The sequence below is a fragment of the Lepidochelys kempii genome, unplaced genomic scaffold (assembly GCF_965140265.1).
Source record: "Lepidochelys kempii isolate rLepKem1 unplaced genomic scaffold, rLepKem1.hap2 scaffold_201, whole genome shotgun sequence".
In the NCBI taxonomy this organism is placed as follows: Eukaryota; Metazoa; Chordata; order Testudines; family Cheloniidae; genus Lepidochelys; species Lepidochelys kempii.
In genome coordinates, this window is record NW_027333617.1 from 76395 (window position 1) to 97056 (window position 20662).

General features: G+C 50.5%; 1 protein-coding gene across 4 annotated transcripts; it reads left to right on the forward strand.

Annotated features, from left to right (window-relative positions):
• The first annotated feature begins 1106 nt into the window (after nt 1-1106).
• Nucleotides 1107-20576, forward strand: RNF212B (ring finger protein 212B). Of its 4 annotated transcripts, XM_073326984.1 has the most exons (15): nt 1107-1534; nt 2502-2554; nt 3534-3608; nt 15052-15167; nt 15421-15481; nt 16865-16893; nt 17486-17532; nt 18034-18076; nt 18242-18299; nt 18504-18546; nt 18802-18841; nt 19071-19201; nt 19394-19455; nt 19630-19670; nt 19887-20003. In XM_073326984.1, the coding sequence occupies exons 1-15, from the start codon at nt 1435-1437 to the stop codon at nt 19918-19920; spliced, it is 933 nt and encodes a 310-aa protein (XP_073183085.1). In that variant the 5' UTR covers nt 1107-1434; the 3' UTR covers nt 19921-20003. The 4 variants fall into 4 exon arrangements, with proteins under 4 accessions (XP_073183085.1, XP_073183082.1, XP_073183083.1 ...); XM_073326981.1 differs by lacking the exon at nt 19630-19670 and having other exon boundaries at nt 19887-20576; XM_073326982.1 differs by lacking the exon at nt 19630-19670 and having other exon boundaries at nt 18507-18546; nt 19887-20576.
• The last annotated feature ends 86 nt before the right edge of the window (nt 20577-20662 follow it).

A 20662-nucleotide genomic window follows, 5' to 3' on the forward strand; every position in this document is an offset into this window, starting at 1 on the left:
TTCATAAATAACCCACCAGACATAATAGAATAATACACAAAAGAAAAACGGCCACTTATAACAAAAGAACCACTGCCCAGAATACAGATTCACAGATTATTAATGATTATTGGCAGAATTCAATTTTATTTTGTTATAATTTTGATGGATCACATCAGTGTTTAGCCATTTTTTCTTGATTTAAATTGTGCAGAAAAAAGAGTTAAAAGCATTTTTTTCTAGTTTTACTTATTTAAATTTTCACCATTGTGGGAAATTAGAGCGGGATCGATAATGGGTGGGTGTCAGACAGTAATTATTTAATGATGGTAGACACTGAAATTCAAAAAGTTAAAGCTTTATAACTGATAAACACAAACGGTCACATGACAAAACATACACAGTCAATAGTCAGAAATCAAACTCCAATCATTTCTGAAGTAGTGGCTGTAACTTTCAATTATTATTGATGGAAAAGTTTTGTGTGTCTGCAGCGAAATCAATGTTTACTAATGTTGGCAATAAAAATCTGATCCTTCCAAGCCCAAAAATAATCCACAAAGGATGAATGGCCACTAATGACTGACGATAACTAAAGAAACCATATCAGAATAAGAAAAGGAGTACTTGTGGCACCTTAGAGACTAACCAATTTATTAGAGCATAAGCTTTCGTGAGCTACAGCTCACTTCATCAGATGCATATCGTGGAAACTGCAGCAGACTTTATATATACACAGAGAATATGAAACAATACCTCCTCCCACCCCACTGTCCTGCTGGTAATAGCTTATCTAAAGTGATCATCAGGTGGGCCATTTCCAGCACAAATTAGAGATTCATAGATTATAAAGCCAGAAGGGACCATTCCATCTGAGCTCCTGGATGACAGAGGCCAGAGAACTGCCCTAAATATTTTACATCGGTTATTGATAAAAATCAATGGTCAATTAGCAAATAATTAACACTATTTGTTAACAATATTTTATAGTTAAGTGGTTATACATAATTAATAATAAATATTTAATAGCTAATAAAGTAAATAACATTTCAGTCAATAGACTACCATCATTAAAGTGTTAAGAAATAAAAATCAATATTAAAAAGTTAATTAATCAAACATATTTGTTTCATTAATAAGGAACTTGATCACTTTTATCCAGCCATCACCATACATACCCTTCCACCCATCCATCCCCCGAACACCATCCATCCCTCTAGCTTCCCCCGCACTCTGCCTTCGATCAATCCATCCCCATACACACCCATTCATCCACACAACCCTCCCTCATCCCTCCCTCCATCCTCACACGCACTCACCCATCCCATTATCCATCCATGTCTCCATCCTTCTCCATCCATCTGTCCCTGGATCTATCCACCTACCCCCATTTACCCCTCCCTTCCAGGGCAGGCCGGCCAGAGCTAACTCCTCCTTGTCCGTGTCCTGCACAGCATGGATTGGTTCCATTGCAACCAGTGCTTCTGCCAAGATGGTGCTGACTTCTGCATCACCAGCTGTGGACACCTCTTCTGCAGGAAATGCTTTGCTGCAGGTGAGGTTCAGGGCATGCTCCGTGCTTTGCCCCCTGGGTTCTGAGGGGCAGGGAATGGGGTCCGGCCCCCTCCAGAAGCCTCTGGGACCATGCACATAGTGGGCCATCATTGGAGCCCCCTGAAAAATGCTTCAAAAATGTTTCCTTCAAAAACTAAATTTCTCTGAAAAATTTTCCCTCCCCCCAAAAATCATTGTTGATTCGTTTTGAGAAGAGATTTTCAACCATTGCATTTTTCTCAAAATTTTCCGCCTTGAAGATTAATTTTTTCTTTTAGAAAATCATTTTGATGAAGTTAAAGAGGAAACTGACATTTATCATTTAGCGACACAGGAAAATTCCTGTTTTCTGTGGTTTTTTAACTTTGCCCACCCTTGGCCCATTGGAAAAAGGAGGGGGAATGTTCAAACTATAAAGTTAAAGAAAGTGAGGGGGGAAACCCATATTTGCACCCTCACTAACTTTTTCTGACTGGAAAAATTGTGAAAATAATAGAAAATAGGGAAAATAGTTGGTGAGAGTTGCACTATTTCCCCCAACTCAAAAAATATGGGGGAATGGGGTGGGGGAGATGATAGAAAATCTCTTTTCCACCCTCTTTTCCGGGGGGGAAAGTAAAAAGCGAGTTCTTCCCCACATTTCACACATTTTTCTCCCACAGGAAAAGTGCAGAAATAGCTTTAAAAATGTTAAAAAGCGAGAGAAAGTACCTTTTTTAAAAAATCAGCTTTTTCCAGTGGAAAAAATAAAGTAAAAAGGAAGCAAAAATGTTTTTTTCCTGCATTTTCTCTCACTTTCACACTCTCTGTTTCACTAGAAAACAAGGGAGGGGAATAGTAACAGAGTGCCTTGCCTGCACACACAAACTGTACTACTTCAACTCCCTGGCTTAGTTAAATCATTCTGTACAGAACTTGCAACCACAATAAAATAAAATAATAATAATCACTTGTTTCAACCCTTGCAGAGAAATGCCCCATTTGTGGAGTGACCTGCAAATATCTGTGTCTTGCCAATAATGTGAGTTGCTCTCCTCCTTTTCCACCATTCTCCCTTCCTTCTCTCGTCTACAAATGCAGGGTGATGCTGGTTTAACTAGAGATATGGTCTTTACCCAGTTGTGATTTCAATTTAGCATAAGGCTCTTTTGGAGTTTTAGCCCTGAACAATTTTGCTTTGGTTGTTTCAGGTCCCCAAAATGATCTGTTCATGTTGGCTCAAAAGCTCCAGGAGGATCCTGGTATATGGGCCTCTGACCACTTCAGGTGTCCACGGTCCTCCCTGAAAATCCCCCAGGAAGCCTGAAAGCAGTGCAAAGGACTCTGGGATGCAGGTCCACAGTGCAGCATATGTGGCTTGAAGGTGCCCTACCAAAATAGCCCATATCTGATGGTTGAGCTTTGAAAGGCTCTTCCATTCTTAATTGAAAGACTTCAACCCAAAATTGGAGATGTGCAAATTTGTGCAAGCCTTACCATCTTAATCCCAAGTCTTTTGTTGATTTGTTTCAAGTCCCAGCTTTCAGAGCCGCTGACCCAAGTAATCAAACATACCATGCATCAGCCCCTAGAATAACCATGATTGCCTTTCAAAGCATGAGCTTGTATGAGATCATAAATTGGGGGTTCTTTTCCTTTGCTTCAGTTGTATTCACATTGTCAAGCCTTCCACCCCAGTCATGAAGGCTAGAAACATAGGGATTTTTTGGTATAAATGAAAGCTGAAACTCTCCCATAATCACGGTGCTGTGGGTGCTGACAACTAGCAAAAAATCACAAAAGACTGTGCGGCTCGGGATAAAATCTCCAGAGCTTTCTAGCCTTAGGTTTTATTAAACTGAGGCACATATGTTTGTAGATATGTCTCTCTCGATCTTCATTCAGATGTGCCCCTCAGATGCCAGTCCCTTTTGCCTGGATTGCATCACTGGGGGTGTCATGATCCAAGCCGGGTGGGAGCTGCTCCGTACTTGCTTTGCCTATTTCTTTCTTGCCCACAGATGAAACCCCAAGAAAAGGTCTTTTTCAAGAGCCCGGTGGAAACGGCCCTCAAATATCTGGCCCACATCTCCCAGGTAAGGGGTAGACAGGTCCCCATTGGAGGGGGCAGATCAGAGCCGGCACCCCCTAGAGGGGAAAGCCTCCATCCAAGGTAACTATAGGCCAGGAAACAATCCCGGGCTAAAGTATGAACATGCTATATGGGACTCAGTTGATGAAGACTTAAAGGACAGAGGTATAATCAACACCAGTCAGCATGGTTATATGGAAAACTGCTCAGCCAAACACACCTGACCTTCTTCTCTGAGGAGATCACAAGTTTTGTTGGTAAAGGTAACTGTAGATGTGACCGGATTTTGTAAGGTGTTTGACACAGCACCGCCTGACACCCTGATTAAAGAACGGGCAGGGATCCAATGTCAATGGTGTACATGTTAAGAACTGGCTAAGGGACAGATCTCAACAAATAGTTCTTGACGGGGAATCACCATCCAATGGGGACGTCTCTAGTGGGGTCGCACTGAGAGAGGTCAGCTCTAGGCCTGGCAATCTTCAACACTGTATAAGGAATAGCTACAGTGGATTTGTCAAGAACAATCATGCCAAACCAGCCTCCTTTGACAGGGTTACTGGCTTAACAGATGGGAGGCAGCCGTAAAGGTGATATGGCTTGATGTTAGTAAGGCTTTGACACAGCAAACTCGGGAAATCTGATCTTGATGATACTGCAGATGGGTGCACAACTGGCTGAAAGACCATCCTCAAATATGACAGGTTTCAGAGTAACAGCCGTGTTAGTCTGTATTCGCGAAAAGAAAAGGAGGACTTGTGGCACCTTAGAGACTAACCAATTTATTTGAGCATGAGCTTTCGTGAGCTACAGCTCACTTCATCGGATGCATCCTCAAATAGTAGCTATCTATGGTTCACTAGCAAACTGGGAGGGTGTATTAAGTGGTATCCCACAGGGGTCAGTCTTGGGTCGGGTCTGTCAAGGTTCCTTCCCCACTCTGAACTCTAGGGTACAGATGTGGGGACCTGCATGAAAAACCCACTACGCTTATTTTTACCAGATTAGGTTAAAAATTCCCCAAGGTACAAACTATTTTTCCTTTTGTCCCTGGACTTTATTGCCGCCACCACCAAGCGTCTAACAAATATAATCGGGAAAGAGCCTACTTGGAAATGTCTTTCCCCCCAAAATTCCCCCAAGCCGTACACCCCCTTTCCTGGGGAAGGCTTGATAAAAATCCTCACCAATTTGCATTGGTGAACACAGACCCAAACCTTTGGATCTTAAGAACAAGGAAAAAGCAATCAGGTTCTTAAAAGAAGAATTTTAATTGAAGAAAAAGTAAAAGAATCACCTCTGTAAAATCAGGATGGTAAACACCTTACAGGGTAATCAAATTAAAAAAACATAGAGAATCCCTCTAGGCAAAACCTTAAGCTACAAAAAGACACAAAACCAGGCGTATACATTCCATTCAGCACAACTTATTTGATCAGCCATTTAAACAAAAGAGAATCTAACGCATACCCAACTAGATTGCTTATTAACCCTTTACAGGAGTTCTGTATTCCTGCATTCCTGCTCTGGTCCTGGTAAAAGACAACACACACACAGAGAACCTTTTGTTTACCCCCCTCCAGCTTTGAAAGTATCTTGTCTTCTCATTGGTCCTTTTGGTCAGGTGCCAGCGAGGTTATCTTAGCTTCTTAACCCTTTACAGGTGAAAGGGTTTTTCCTCTGGCCAGGAGGGATTTAAAGATGGTTAGTCTTCCCTTTATATTTATGACAAGCCCCTCAAATCACAGATAGGGTGAAACGCTGGCTGTGATTTCTTCCTGGAGCTCAAGGAGAAAACAGAGTTAATAAGACACATGCACCTCTAAATATACTACCAAGTACATAAAGACTAACAATATTTTCCACATTTCAAGGATGATTTTAACCAGTTGATTCTTGGAAACTTTCATGGGAGAGTGCATCAGCCACTTTGTTAGAAGCTCCTGAGATGCATTGGATGTCGAAATCAAAATCTTGGAGAGTGAAACTCCACTGAATAAGATTTTTGTTATTTCCCGTGGCGGTATGAAGCCACTGTAGCGCAGCATGGTCGGTTTGCAGGTGGAAACGCCATCCCCAGATGTATGGGCGTAGCTTTTCTAGAGCGTAGACAATAGCTTAACATTCTTTTTCACTGACTGACCAGTTGCTTTCCCTCTCAGACAGCTTCTTGCTGAGAAACATTACAGGGTGGAATTCTTGATCCGGTCCTTCCTGCATTAAAACTGCTCCCACACCACGGTCGGACGCATCTGTGTTTACTAGGAACTGTTTGTCAAAGTCTGGGGCCCTTAGCACAGGGTCAGACATGAGTGTCACTTTAAGCTGGTTAAAGGCCTTCTGACACTCTTCGGTCCACTGAACGGCATTTGGCTGTTTCTTTTTGGTTAGGTCTGTCAGTGGGACGGCGATTTGGCTGTATTGCGGTACAAATCGCCTGTAATATCCGGCCAAGCCTAAGAAGGATTGAACCTGTTTCTTTGACCTTGGGACAGGCCACTTTTGGATAGCATCCACTTTGGCCTGTAGGGGGCTGATAGTTCCTTGACCCACCTGGTGTCCAAGGTAAGTCACTCTGTTTCAGCCTATTTGACCTTCTTAGCCTTAACAGTTAGTCCTGCCTCCCTTATGTGCTCAAGGACTTTTTGTAGATGTTCCAGGTGTTCTGCCCAGGAATCCGAAAATATGGCCACATCGTCAAGGTAGGCGACTGCATATTCTCCTAATCCCACTAGGAGACCATCTACAAGTCTTTGGAAGGTGGCGGGTGCATTCCACAGCCCGAAAGGGAGTACATTAAATTCATACAGCCCGAGATGTGTGGTGAAGGCTGACCTTTCCTTGGCAGATTCATCTAGTGGTACCTGCCAGTACCCCTTGGTTAAGTCCAAGGTAGAGATGAATTGGGCCCGTCCCAGTTTCTCTAATAGTTCATCTGTGCGTGGCATTGGATAGTTGTCTGGGTGAGTTACTGCATTTAGCTTACGGTAGTCCACGCAAAAACGTATTTCCCCATCTGGTTTGGGAACTAGAACCACTGGAGATGCCCGTGCACTGCCAGAGGGGCAGATTATACCCATCTGTAACATATCCTGGATCTCCCGGTCTATAGCAGTTTTAGCTTGAGGAGACACCCGGTAAGGTTGGACTTTAATTGGGTGAGCATTACCTATGTCAGTGGAGTGGTATGCCCGTTCAGTCAGTCCTGGGGTGGCTGAGAACGTCGGCGCGTAGCTAGTGCACAGCTCCTTGATCTGCTGTCGCTGCATACACCCAAGAGTCAGGGAGAGGTTCACCTCTTCCATACCACCAGCACTTTTCCCTTCGTAGTAGACACCTTCAGGCCACTCAGCGTCCTCTCCGCCCTGGGCTGTAAACTGACAAACCTTTAATTCTCTGGAATAAAAGGGCTTTAGAGAATTAATATGGTACACCTTAGGCTTTCGGTTGGAGGTGGGGAATGCTATGAGATAATTAACAGCTCCCAGGCGCTCCTGGGCTGTGAATGGCCCTTCCCACGATGCTTCCATTTTATGGGCCTGGAGCGCCTTTAAGACCATGACCTGGTCCCCTACTTTGAAGGAACGCTCTCTGGCATGTTTATCATACCAGGCTTTTTGCTCTTTTTGAGCATCCTGTAAGTTTTCTTTAGCAAGGGCTAAAGAGGTTCGGAGGGTGTTTTGAAGGTTGGTTACAAAGTCCAGAATGACAGGTTTCAGAGTAACAGCCGTGTTAGTCTGTATTCGCAAAAAGAAAAGGAGTACTTGTGGCACCTTAGAGACTAACCAATTTATTTGAGCATGAGCTTTCGTGAGCTACAGCTCACTTCATCGGATGCATACCGTGGATACTGCAGCAGACTTTATATACACACAGAGATCATGAGACAATACCTCCTCCCACCCCACTGTCCTGCTGGTAATAGCTTATCTAAAGTGATCATCAAGTTGAGCCATTTCCAGCACAAATCCAGGTTTTCTCACCCTCCAGCCCCCCACACACAAACTCACTCTCCTGCTGGTAATAGCCCATCCAAAGTGACAACTCTCTACACAATGTGCATGATAATCAAGGTGGGCCATTTCCTGCACAAATCCAGGTTCTCTCACCCCCTCACCCCCCTCCAAAAACCACACACAGAAACTCACTATCCTGCTGGTAATAGCTCATCCAAAGAGACCACTCTCCCTACAATATGCATGAAAATCAAGGTGGGCCATTTCCAGCACAAATCCAGGTTTTCTCATCCCCATACCCCCATACACACACAAACTCACTCTCCTGCTGGCAATAGCTCATCCAAACTGACCACTCTCCAAGTTTAAATCCAAGTTTAACCAGAACGTCTTGGGGGGGGGTAGGAAAAAACAAGGGGAAATAGGCTACCTTGCATAATGACTTAGCCACTCCCAGTCTCTATTTAAGCCTAAATTAATAGTATCCAATTTGCAAATGAATTCCAATTCAGCAGTTTCTCGCTGGAGACTGGATTTGAAGTTTTTTTGTTTTAAGATAGCGACCTTCATGTCTGTGATTGCGTGACCAGAGAGATTGAAGTGTTCTCCGACTGGTTTATGAATGTTATAATTCTTGACATCTGATTTGTGTCCATTTATTCTTTTACGTAGAGACTGTCCAGTTTGACCAATGTAAATGGCAGAGGGGCATTGCTGGCACATGATGGCATATATCATATTGGTGGATGTGCAGGTGAACGAGCCTCTGATAGTGTGGCTGATGTTATTAGGCCCTGTGATGGTGTCCCCTGAATAGATATGTGGGCACAGTTGGCAACGGGCTTTGTTGCAAGGATAAGTTCCTGGGTTAGTGGTTCTGTTGTGTGGTATGTGGTTGTTGGTGAGTATTTGCTTCAGGTTGCGGGGCTGACTGTAGGCAAGGACTGGCCTGTCTCCCAAGATTTGTGAGAGTGTTGGGTCATCCTTTAGGATAGGTTGTAGATCCTTAATAATGCATTGGAGGGGTTTTAGTTGGGGGCTGAAGGTGACGGCTAGTGGCGTTCTGTTATTTTCTTTGTTAGGCCTGTCCTGTAGTAGGTAACTTCTGGGAACTCTTCTGGCTCTATCAATCTGTTTCTTTACTTCTGCAGGTGGGTATTGTAGTTGTAAGAAAGCTTGACAGAGGTCTTGTAGGTGTTTGTCTCTGTCTGAGGGGTTGGAGCAAATACGGTTGTATCGCAGAGCTTGGCTGTAGACGATGGATCGTGTGGTGTGGTCAGGGTGAAAGCTGGAGGCATGTAGGTAGGAATAGCGGTCAGTAGGTTTCCGGTATAGGGTGGTGTTTATGTGACCATTGTTTATTAGCACTGTAGCGTCCAGGAAGTGGATCTCTTGTGTGGACTGGACCAGGCTGAGGTGGAGGGTGAGAAAACCTGGATTTGTGCTGGAAATGGCTCAACTTGATGATCACTTTAGATAAGCTATTACCAGCAGGACAGTGGGGTGGGAGGAGGTATTGTCTCATGATCTCTGTGTGTATATAAAGTCTGCTGCAGTATCCACAGTATGCATCCGATGAAGTGAGCTGTAGCTCACGAAAGCTCATGCTCAAATAAATTGGTTAGTCTCTAAGGTGCCAAAAGTCCAGAATGTTAGTTCCTGGAGAAGGTGTAAACCCCTCCCATTGCTGCTTCATCAACTTTAATGGCCCCTTAACCTCATGGTCATATACAAGTTCAAATGGTGAAAACCCTACACTGGGATGTGGTACAGCTCTGTAGGCAAAGAGCAACTGCTGCAACACTAGGTCCCAATCATTGGAGTGCTCATTTACGAATTTACATATCATGGCCCCCAAAGTCCCATTAAATTTCTCCACCAGGCCATTTGTTTGATGATGGTAAGGGGTGGCAACCAAGTGATTTACCCCATGAGCTTCCCAAAGGCTTTCCATAGTTCCTGCCAGGAAATTAGTTCCTGCATCTGTGAGGATGTCGGAAGGCCAACCTACCCTGGCAAAAATGTCTGCTAGTGCCTGGCGCACACTTTTAGCCCTGGTGTTGCTTAGAGCTACTGCTTCCGGCCATCGGGTGGCAAAATCCATGAAAGTCAGTATGTACTGCTTTCCTCTGGGTGTCTTTTTCAGAAAAGGACCCAGAATATCCACAGCTACTCGCTGAAATGGAACTTCAATGATGGAGAGTGGCTTTGACCTGGTCTTGGGGTTTTCCCACTCTTTGGCGTACCTTACAAGACTGGACATAGGTAGAAACATCCTTGCCCATTCCCTCCCAGTGGAATGACCTCCCCAAATAGTCTTTGGTCCTGTTCACCCCAGCATGACCAGTAGGATGATCGTGGGCTAAGCTCAAGAGCTTGACCCAGTACTTAGTTGGAACTATCAACTGTCTCTGAGAATGCCAGTCTTCCTGGTGTCCACCAGAAAGAATTTCCTTGTATAAAAGTCCTCTTTCTACAACAAACCTGGATCGATTAGAAGAGCTGAGAGGCGGTGGGTTGCTCCGTGCCACCGTCCAAGCTCTCTGGAGGCTTTCATCTGCTTCCTGTTTGATCTGGAACTGTTCCCTTGATGCTGGAGACATCAGTTCCTCATTGGATTGTGGACCTAGGCTTGGTCCGTCTGGAAGCGATGTAGGGGATGGGCTGTTTCCATTGACTGTAAACTGCTCTCCACTTGTGCACTATGTTGGGTTTCAGGCTCCGGCTGAGCCTCTGGTGTAGGGTTATCGGCTGCTGCCGGTTCAGGTTCGGTGGGGCCCTCTGGTGTTGGGGTTGCAAGTACTGGATTCAGGGCTGGCAATGGGTCTGGTGCTGGTTGTTCCGCCAGTTCCAGTCCTGGGACTGGCTCTGTCTGGGTCTCTAAGACTGGATCCAGTACTGCTGTTACAGATGCTGGCATGGGGTCCGGTTCCATCACCTCCGACCGAATCCTGGTAGAAGTTTCCGGAACAGAGCTAGGAGTCATGGTTTGTTTAGCCTGGCTGCGGGTGACCATTCCCACCCTCTTGGCTAGCTTCACATGATTGGCCAAGTCTTCCCCCAACAGCATGGGGATGGGATAATCATCATAGATGTCAAAAGTCCACATTCCTGACCAGCCTTTGTACTGGACAGTCAACTTGGCTGTAGGCAAATTGAAAGAGTTGGACTTGAAGGGTTGAATTGTCACTTGGATCTCTGGGTCGATTAAATTTGGGTCCACTAAGGAAGCATGGATAGCTGACACTTGTGCTCCAGTGTCCCTCCATGTGGTGACCTTCTTCCCGCCCACACTCACAGTTTCCCTCTGCTCCAAGGGTATCTGGGAGGTATCTGGGCCTGAGGACGTCTTGTGTTATTCCGGTGCAATGAACTGTAATCAGTTGGGGTTCTTGGGGCAGTTGGACTTCACATGCCCCGACTCATTACATTTAAAACATTGTCCAGCTGACGGGTCACTGGGGTGAGGTGGGTTGCTGGAGAACAGTGTGGCAGGACGATAAGGTGTCTGGAGTATTCCTTGGTGTGTAGTTGGGGCCTTGGGCTGCCCCCGGTAGTAGGGTGTGGTCTGAGGGTGTCCCTTCTGGTATCCGCTCCAACTGCAACCAGGGTTGTTCCTCTCTACTCCCTCCACCCGTTTTGTTTCGGCTTGCCCCGCCTCTCTGGCGGTCTGGGACTGCTCGTATCGATCAGCATAAGAAGCAAGACTTTCTGCTGAGTCCATTTCCTTATCCCATAAACACTGTTTTATTTCCTCCTTGGACATATTCAGGAATTGCTCCTGAGCTATCAAATCACACATTCCGTCAAAGCTAGTGACACCCCTTCCTTGGATCCATTTATCTAACAGATCCCTCATCTGGTTTAGATAAGCCACAGTAGTTAGTCCAGGCCTTCTCTTAAGGGTTCAAAATTTTACTCTGTATGTTTCAGATGTAATTTGAAATTGCTTTAAAATCAAATCCTTGAACTTATTATAGTCACAAGCCTCATCAATTGGCATCTTATTGAATATGTCCAGAGCTCTTCCAGTTAATTTTGTGACCAATGTGGTCATCTTGTGAGCTTCAGGAATTTTATGGAGAGTGCACAGTCTCTCAAAGGTGAGAAAATATTCAGCAATATCACTGGATTCATCATACTGTGGACATAGTCTTTCCCATTTGTGGATTGGTTGGGAAGGATGGTTAGGGTTATCCAGTAGATTCTGCTCAGCCCTTACCTTCTCCATCTCCAGTGCATGCTTCCTCTCTTTTTCCCTCTCCTCCATTTCTTTTTCCTTTGCCTCCATAGCTCTCCTGTGGGCAGCCTCTTGTTTTTTTTCTCTCTCTCGCTGCCTCCCGTTCTCTCCTGTGGGCAGCCTCTTTCGCTGTTTCTGCCTTGGACTCTGTCACGTTTGCCTCTCTGTTTTTAACTAACTTTACACCCGAGAGTTAGAAATAAAACAAAACAAACAAAAAAAGTGGCTTGTAAAAAAATATATATATATAGGTTGTACTGTAACCGGATACCGATGTTCTCTGATAGTGATTGTCAGCCTACAGAAAAATCCTTTAAAAAAACAACTAACACCTTTGTCTCCAGGCAAATAGACAGAAAACCCCTCTAGTTGCTTTAGGTAAAAAAAAACCCCAAAAAACAACCCCCCTCTTCAGGTCTGTGAAGACTTGTGAATTTCCCTGCAGGAGGTTAACTACCCTGCCTTTAGGTAGAGAAAACTCCAGCTCACAAAAGACAATTCCCTTTTGTCCCTGCTCTGTCCCCCAAGCAGAGACACAAAAAACTCTAACTGCTTTCAGCTTAAAACCTGCTTTCCAGCAGCCCAAAGGGGAAAAAAATATTTCCTTTTAAAATCTGTGCTTCTGGTTCAAAAAATCTCAAAATGATTTCAAGTTAATCCTACCGCTCTGCCACCATGTCAAGGTTCCTTCCCCACTCTGAACTCTAGGGTACAGATGTGGGGACCTGCATTAAAAACCCACTAAGCTTATTTTTACCAGATTAGGTTAAAACTTCCCCAAGGTACAAACTATTTTTCCTTTTGTCCCTGGACTTTATTGCCGCCACCACCAAGTGTCTAACAAATATAACTGAGAAAGAGCCTACTTGGAAACGTCTTTCCCCCCAAAATCCCCCCAAGCCGTACACCCCCTTTCCTGGGGAAGGCTTGATTAAAATCCTCACCAATTTGCATAGGTGAACACAGACCCAAACCCTTGGATCTTAAGAACAAGGAAAAAGCAATCAGGTTCTTAAAAGAAGAATTTTAATTGAAGTAAAAGAATCACCTCTGTAAAATCAGGATGGTAAACACCTTACAGGGTAATCAAATTAAAAAAACATAGAGAATCCCTCTAGGCAAAACCTTAAGCTACAAAAAGACACAAAAATAGGAATATACATTCCATTCAGCACAACTTATTTGATCAGCCATTTAAACAAAACAGATTCTAATGCATATCTAACTAGATTGCTTATTAACCCTTTACAGGAGTTCTGACCTGCATTCTTGCTCTGGTCCCAGCAAAAGACAACACACACACAGAGAACCCTTTGTTCCCCCACTCCAGCTTTGAAAGTATCTTGTCTCCTCATTGGTCCTTTTGGTCAGGTGCCAGGGAGGTTATCCTAGCTTCTTAACCCTTTAGAGGTGAAAGGGTTTTTCCTCTGGCCAGGAGGGATTTAAAGGTGGTTAGCCTTCCCTTTATATTTATGACAGGGTCATATTCACATTAATGACTTGGATAATGGAACGGAGAGCATGCTTCTAAAATTTGCGTCTGTCACCAAGATGGGAGGGGTTGTAAGGGCTTTGGAGGACAGGATTACAATTCAAAATGACCTTGACAGATTGGAGAATTGGTCTGACTTCAGCCAGATGAAATTCAGCAAAGCAAATTCAAAGGACTTCACTTAGGAAGGAAAAAATCTAATGCACAGCTACAAAATAGGGAAGGGCTAGGTATGGAATAGCACGGCTGCAAAGGCACTGGGGGCTTGAGTGAATCATAGTGATGCAGTTGAGAAAAAGTCAAATATTCTGGGGCATATTAACAGGTACGTTGTCTATAAGATATGGGAGGTCATTATCTTGTTCTGCACAGCACTGGTGAGGCCTCAACTGGAGTACTGTGTCCAATTCTGGGCACCTGACTTTAGGAAAGAGGGGGACAAACTGGAGAGAGTCTAGAGGAAAGCACAAAAATGATCAAAGGGTGAGAAAACCTGACCTGCAAGGAAAAGTTAAGAAAACAGGGCATGTTTAGGCATGAGAAAAGAAGACTGAGAGGGGAGTGAGAACAGTCTTCAAATCTGGTGAGGGCTGCTATAAAGAGGACGGGGATCAATTGTTCTCTATGTTCACTGACTGTAGGAGAAGACTTAAGGGGCTTAGTCCACAGCAAGGGAGACTGAGGATTCCTGTTGGAGATTTTAAAGATCTGGTTGGACAAACCTGCATCAGGGCTGGTCTAGGTTTACTTGGTCCTGCCTTGGCAACGTTTCTAGGACACTGGGATGCTCCTCACTGATGGGAAGTCAGTATAAGATCACTGGGGTCAGGTCTGCTAATGCACCAAGGGTTGGTAGAGTGGGAAGTGGTGACGAGCCCATGGTGACCTGGATCACTGGGTGAGCTGGGCCCATTCCACCCAACGACATTTCAACCCAGACAAACATTAAGTTCTCCAGCCAGGATGGAGGCGCGCAGGCCAGGCCAGCAGGGACTCTAAAACGGACCCAGCGGTCAGGGTGGACACGCAGCTGAAAGCGAGCTCAGGGGGCTACACCGAAGACTCTGGAAGTGGAGTGGAGACCGATCAAGGCAGGTCGCATGCAGCTCTGGTGGGCTCCTGTGACAGGAAAGGGGCAGAGCTGAGCCTGGGGAACAACAAAGATGGAAGAGAAGCCACCAGTGAGCGCGCTCTGCTGAGTTATCAGAGAGGATTGAGTGGGGCCCAGACTCCGGGCAGGGTCCCACATCTTCGAAGGGGTGAGGCAGCCGAGGGAATTCGAGGTCAGGCAAAGATGCCTAGGTTAATAGCCAAGCTGGGGACTGGTTAATAATCAGTGCAAGGGCTTTGCTGGAACTCCTCCCACATGCCCCTACTAATTATTTACCCTAACGAAGCCAGATAAGGAGGGAGATGAATGGAGATGGAAAGTTAATCATCACAGGGGATTTTAGAGCTGTCAGCAGCACTTCTGATAGTCCCAGAGATTGTTCGCTTCTGGATCTCACCTCCTGAGCCAACCAGTCCCCCCTGTGGATCTGGATGGAGCTGGTGCCCACTAGAGGAGACAAGCCCCATGTCCCATTCCCTGCCTCCCCCAAAACCAGCCAGTCCCTGCTTTCGGGCCAGAGGGGACAGGCCCCATATTCCATTCCCTGCCCACCCCGCAAGCCAGCCAGTCCCCGCCCTGGGGCTGGATGGGAGCCAGCACCCCCTAGAGGGTCCGGCCTGTGCCCCATTCCCTGTGTCTGTCTCCCAGGTGTGGAGTTTCCAGCGGGCGCAGAGCGAGCGACTGCTCTCGTTCTACAAGGACAGGGCATCCCAGGCTGAGGGGTCCCTGCAGGAGGCACGCCAGAAACTCTCCACCCGCGACAGGTCAGAGCCCAGCCACTGGGGGTCACCAGGGACATATGACTCACCCCCATGTCCCCATCATGTGTGACACGCTGGTGGGCAGAGCACCCGCCATCCCTGGGGCATGGCTGGCATACGGCGCCTGGCCTGCTTGGCACAGCACGCACGAAGCCTGGCACTTGTGCATGCATCCCAGCATGTGGGGGCACCCAGGGGTGGGCAGATTGGGGCAGTGCCCAGCCCCTCTGACCCCATGTATCCTTCCCCTCCCCAGGGAGCTGGAGGCGCTGAGGCAGGAGAACGGCGAGCTGAAGAAATATCTGAGCATCCTCAAGGCGAGGGCTGTCTGTGTGTCTGACCATCTGTGTGTCCATCCATCTGTGTGTCATCCCCCCCAGTGTCTGTCCGTCCGTCGGTTTGTCATCCCACCCACTGTGTGTCCATCAGTGTTTCCTCCCCGCCCACTGTCTCTCTATCCGTTGGTGTGTCATCCCACCTGCTGTCTGTCCACCCGTCAGTGTGACATCCCGCCCGCTGTCTGTCCGTCTGTCTGTGTCTCATCCCGCCCGCTGTCTGTCCATCCTTCATGTGTCATCCCGCCCGTCTGTCCGTCTTTCTGTGCGTCCTCCCCGCCTGCTGTCAGTCCGTCAGTGTGTCATCTCGCCCGCAGTCTGTCCATCCATCAGTCATCCCCGTCCGCTGTCTGTCTGTCCGTCAGTCATCCCCATCCGCTGTCTGTCGGTCGTCAGTGTGTCATCCCGACCGCTGTCTGTCTGTCCATCAGTCATCCCCATCCGCTGTCTGTCGGTCCGTCAGTGTGTCATCCTGCCCGCTGTCTGTCGGTCCGTCAGTGTGTCATCTCGCCCGCAGTCTGTCCATCCATCAGTCATCCCCGTCCGCTGTCTGTCTGTCCGTCAGTCATCCCCATCCGCTGTCTGTCGGTCGTCAGTGTGTCATCCTGCCCGCTGTCTGTCGGTCCGTCAGTGTGTCATCCCGACCGCTGTCTGTCTGTCCATCAGTCATCCCCGTCCTCTGTCTGTCTGTCCGTCTGTGTCATCCCACCCACTGTGTGTCCATCAGTGTGTCATCACGCCCGCTGTCTGTCCGTCCATCTGTGTGTCATTCCTGCCCGCTGTCCATCCATCTGTCAGTGTGTCATCTCGCCCGCAGTCTGTCCATCCATCAGTCATCCCCGTCCGCTGTCTGTCTGTCCGTCAGTCATCCCCATCCGCTGTCTGTCGGTCGTCAGTGTGTCATCACGCCCGCTGTCCGTCAGTCCATCTGTGTGTCATTCCTGCCCGCTGTCTGTCTTCCTGCCCACTGTCTCTCCATCCTTCATGTGTCATCCCGCATGCTGTCTGTCCGTCTGTCTGTGTGTCCTCCCTGCCTGCTGTCTGTCCATCCGTCAGTGTGTCATCCCACCCGCTGTCTCTCCATCCTTCATGTGTCATCCCGCCCTCCGACCATCAGCGTTTCATCCCGCCCGCTGTCTGTCCGTCAGTGTGTCATCTGCCCACTGTCTGTCTGTCCGTCAGTGTGTCATCCTGCCCGCCGTCTGTCCATCTGTCAGTGTGTCGCCTGACTACTGTCTGTCTGTCTGTGCATTGTCCCGCCTGCTGTCTGTCCATCTGTGCCACTCACCCCATGGGCAGCCTGTGCCCCCGTCTCTCTGCTGCCCCCGGGACACACTAACCCCCCTTCTGCCCCTCTCTCTGCAGGCCTCGCCCAGCCGATGCCAGGGCAGCAGGTCAGCAAACCCCTCCTGGGCCCAGGGCATGTGACCTGGGGGGTCTGTGGGGCAGGAGTGGGGTCTGACATGGGAGCCTTGGGCAGTGGATGGGGAGTGGTGGGAGTGGGGGTGCCAGGTGGGAGGGTGTGGGGAGTTGGGGGCACTGGCAGTGGGGTGCTGTGTGTGGAGAGTTGAGGGCACTGGGGGTGGGATGGGGAGTTGCGGGCACTGGTCATGGGGTGCTGGGCAGGGAGTTGGGGGCACTGGGGTTGGGGTCCTGAGTGGGGGGGTGGGGAGTTGGGGCAATGGGGGCTGGGGTGCTGGGTGGGGGATGAGGAGTTGGGGGCACTTGTGGGGTGCTGGAGGAGGGTGGTGAGTTAGGGGCACTGGAAGTGGGGTGCTGGGTAGGAAGCTGGGGGGCACTGGGGTGTGGTGCTGGGCAGGGAGGTGGGAGTGGAGTGCTGGGTGGGGATGGGGAGTTGGGGGCACTGGGAGTGGGGTGCTGGGCGGGGGTGGGGTGGGTGGAGTGCTGGATGGGGGTATGGGGAGTTGGGGCACTGGAGGTGCCCCATCCTCTCAGCCCTGAGTTGTGTCCCTTTCCTTTGGGCAGGGGCAGCACCCCCCGGCCGGTTGGCATCACCTCCCCCTCACAGAGTGGTAAGGAGAACCCTGGGGCGGGCACCAGGGAGCCTCCTTGAAATAGGACAAATGTGACAAGTGTGTGAAGGCATGGTGGGGGCAGTGAGTGTGCAAAGGTGGGGGTGCGCATAGGCGCTGGGCATGTGAGGGCCGGGGATGCTGGGAATGTGAGGTGGGTGTTGTGGCACAGTGGGTGTGCAAGCGCTGAGGGGTCTTGTGGGGGAATGGGTGTGTGAGAGTGGGGGGTGTCCACTGGGTGGTGGGCATGCAAGGTTGGGGGGTGCCCACAGGGTCTTGGGTGTGCCCACAGAGTGGTGGGCATATGAGGGCCAGGAGTGCCCACAGACAGCAGGCATACCAGGGCCAGGGGTGCCTGTGGGGTGGTGGGCCTGCAAGGGGTACCCGTGGGGCAACGGGTGTGCGAGGGCAGTGGGGGATGGCGGGTGTGTGAATGGGGGTGGGGCACTGGACTCCCTGTCTTCACCTGGCGCTGGAGCTAATGCCCGTCCCTCCTCGCAGGTGCCCCGCGGCCCCGCACCCAGCTCTGCAGCCAAGTGGTCAGGTGAGCGTGCATGTGTGCGTCTCTGCCCCCTGCTGGCGGGGCCGAGCCCTGCGGGGTGTGTGTGTCCCCCTGTGTCCCTTGCTGGCAGAGCTGAGCCCTGCTATGTATGTGCCCATGCAGGGGGTGCCCCCCGTGACCCATGTAACGAGGTCTCTCCCCCCACAGCCGCTCCTCCTCACTGGAGTCCATCCCCTACCGCCTCTCCAGCACCCCCAGCTGGCCGGTGAGTCACCCGCGTGCCCCTTGGGGAGTGGGAGGCCTGTGGGGGGGCCTGGGGACTACACAGGGTATGGGGGGCATGAGGGCCGTGCAGGAGCTGGGGGCCATGGGGGGTGTGTGGGTGCCTGGGACCACAGGAGCTGTGGGGGAGCATGGGGGGGCTGCCCGGGCACCCCACTCTGACTCACTCCATCTCTCCTTTTCCCAGCAGGCTGCAGGAGCTGCCCAGACCCCCACTGGCTCCAGCATCGGTGAGAGGACTGGGGGGCCAGCTAGCTCAGGGGCCCCAGAGGGCAGCCCCACAGCAGTCTGAGAACTGACCTCAGCTTGGCCCAACTGTGTTCACAGGGATGAGGCCTCAGAGCCATGGCTGCCCCCCCCCACCTCCCCACCAGGGGACTGGATCGCTCCCCACCTTTCCCTGCCCAATTTCACTCTCCCTTCTCAGGGCTGGGCCCCCCCAAATCCATGACACCCCCCTAAACTGTCTGCCCTCTGCTCTGCAGCCACCCCGTCTCCAGCCTCCACCCAAAGCCTGTCCTACTGGTGAGTGTGTGTGTGTGTGGGGTGCCCCTGCATCCCCCTAGGGAGCACGGGCTGTGGGGCTGGGATTGCCCCAGGTGGGGGGGTGTCTCTGGGACTCAGATTACCCAGTGGGGGGGTGGTCTATGGGGCTGGGATTCTCTGGTTGTGGGGGTCTGGGACCTAGGATTCCCCCAGGGGGGGTCTCTCTGTTTCTTCCCCCCTCCACTAACTTCCTCTCTTCTCCCCCCAGGGCCTCCTCCTCCTCCAACCAGACCCCTGGGCTAGGCACCTTCCCCTTGCGCCCCCCTGGGCAGGGGCCAGTGGAAGGTGAGGCTGGGCAGGGCCGGGGCCCCCCCACGCTGGCACCAAGCATCTTCGCAGGTGAGCCAGGGGGATGAGACACAGGACCCACAATGGCAGCCAGGCCCCCCAACTCAGCCAGCCCCACACCCCGTCCTGGGAGACCTGGGGAGGGATGGGAATGAGAGGTCAGGGGATGCCCCTCCCAGCCCATAGCAGGGTCCACAGGGCATCCCCAATCTGCCCCACTAACCCTTCCCATCTGCCTAACAGATCTGAGAGAGAGGGGCACCCCTCGGGGGAGCCAAAGCGCAGAGAGACCAAGACCCATACAGGTGAGCGGGGGCAGGGGAGACTGGATTCGGAGGTGGGGTAGGGGTCAAGCTGGGGGGCTGAACAGGCTGGGGGTTAAGCTGGAGGGTGCTCGGGAGCAGAGTGGGCTGGGGATGGGGGGCTCAGACTTAGGATGTCTGTCTGCAGCATTCTGGGTAATTTCTTCTCTCCCCCAGCTAAGGTTCACCCCCCAGCTCACCCCCTCCCAGCATGGCAGGTGAGTGAGACTGGATTACGGGGTCACCCCCCACACAGAGGGGTCTGACAGAGGGGAGCTCAGAGGGTGGCGACGACCCTAGACAGAGGGGTCTGGGGGAGGGGGCCTCAGAAGGGGGTGAGCCCCCAAAAGAGGGGTCTGGGGAGGGGGGGCTCAGAGGGGAGGGACCCCTCCCAGGGGCTGTTCTGTCTCTTCACTAGGATTCTCTCCCCGCAGGCCCCCCAGTGCCAGCCGGGCCCCCCAGCTGTAGCATGTGGGGCACAGAAACTGCCCAGGCTCCCCAGCACCCAACGGACTCTACTCCTGCAGCCCCCTAGGGACCGGAGTGACTGTGCCGCGGTGCGGTGGGAGGTACAGCTAGGGGAGCCTCCCCACCCTGTCACACTCCCTAACAGCCCCCCCATACTACCCCCGCTGGCCCGGCCCAGGGGTCCCCCATTCCTCCAACTCCCCATGCACCTGCCTCCCCACCCAGCCAGCCCCAGGGCCAGGCCTGTTATCCCCACCCCCCAGCTGGGATCAGAGACACTTGGGGGCACCCCACTGGAGCCCAGACTCCCCCGCAGGTTGACAATAAATGTTGGGCTTTACCAACTGGGGTGTTGCGTGTTTTGGGGGAAAGAACTGAAACTCAGCTGTAACCCCCCTGCCCCTTACCCTGGGGGGATGTAACGCTCTTCCCTGCCCCCCCAGCCGCTCTTCCCCTGCCCTGGGGGGCTCTGCTGGGGGAAGGGTTGGATGGTTTGACTGTGGGTTTTTGGGGGGTGAACCCCAACCTCCCAGAGCCCTAGTGGGAGGGGGTGAGGCCAGGGAGTGGGGCAAGGGGGCAACAGGGATGGCAGGAGCCGGGCGCGGAAGGAGAAGGAGGGTGTGGGGAAGAGGAAATGAGGGCGGAGAGGAGAGAGGAAGGGGAGACGGGAGACCCACCCCCACTGAGTGTCAGGGACCCCTCCCCACTGTCGTGCGCTAGCTACCAACGAGGGAACAAGAAC

What these genes read in the sequence shown, in the direction of transcription:
- RNF212B (XM_073326981.1), top strand. Translation starts at nt 1,435, where the DNA reads ATGGATTGGTTCCATTGCAACCAGTGCTTCTGCCAAGATGGTGCTGAC. An exon ending in CACCTCCCCCTCACAGAGTG is followed by an intron (nt 17,533 to 18,033) that starts GTAAGGAGAACC and finishes CCCTCCTCGCAG; the next exon opens with GTGCCCCGCGGCCCCGCACC. An exon ending in CCAGCACCCCCAGCTGGCCG is followed by an intron (nt 18,300 to 18,503) that starts GTGAGTCACCCG and finishes TCCTTTTCCCAG; the next exon opens with CAGGCTGCAGGAGCTGCCCA.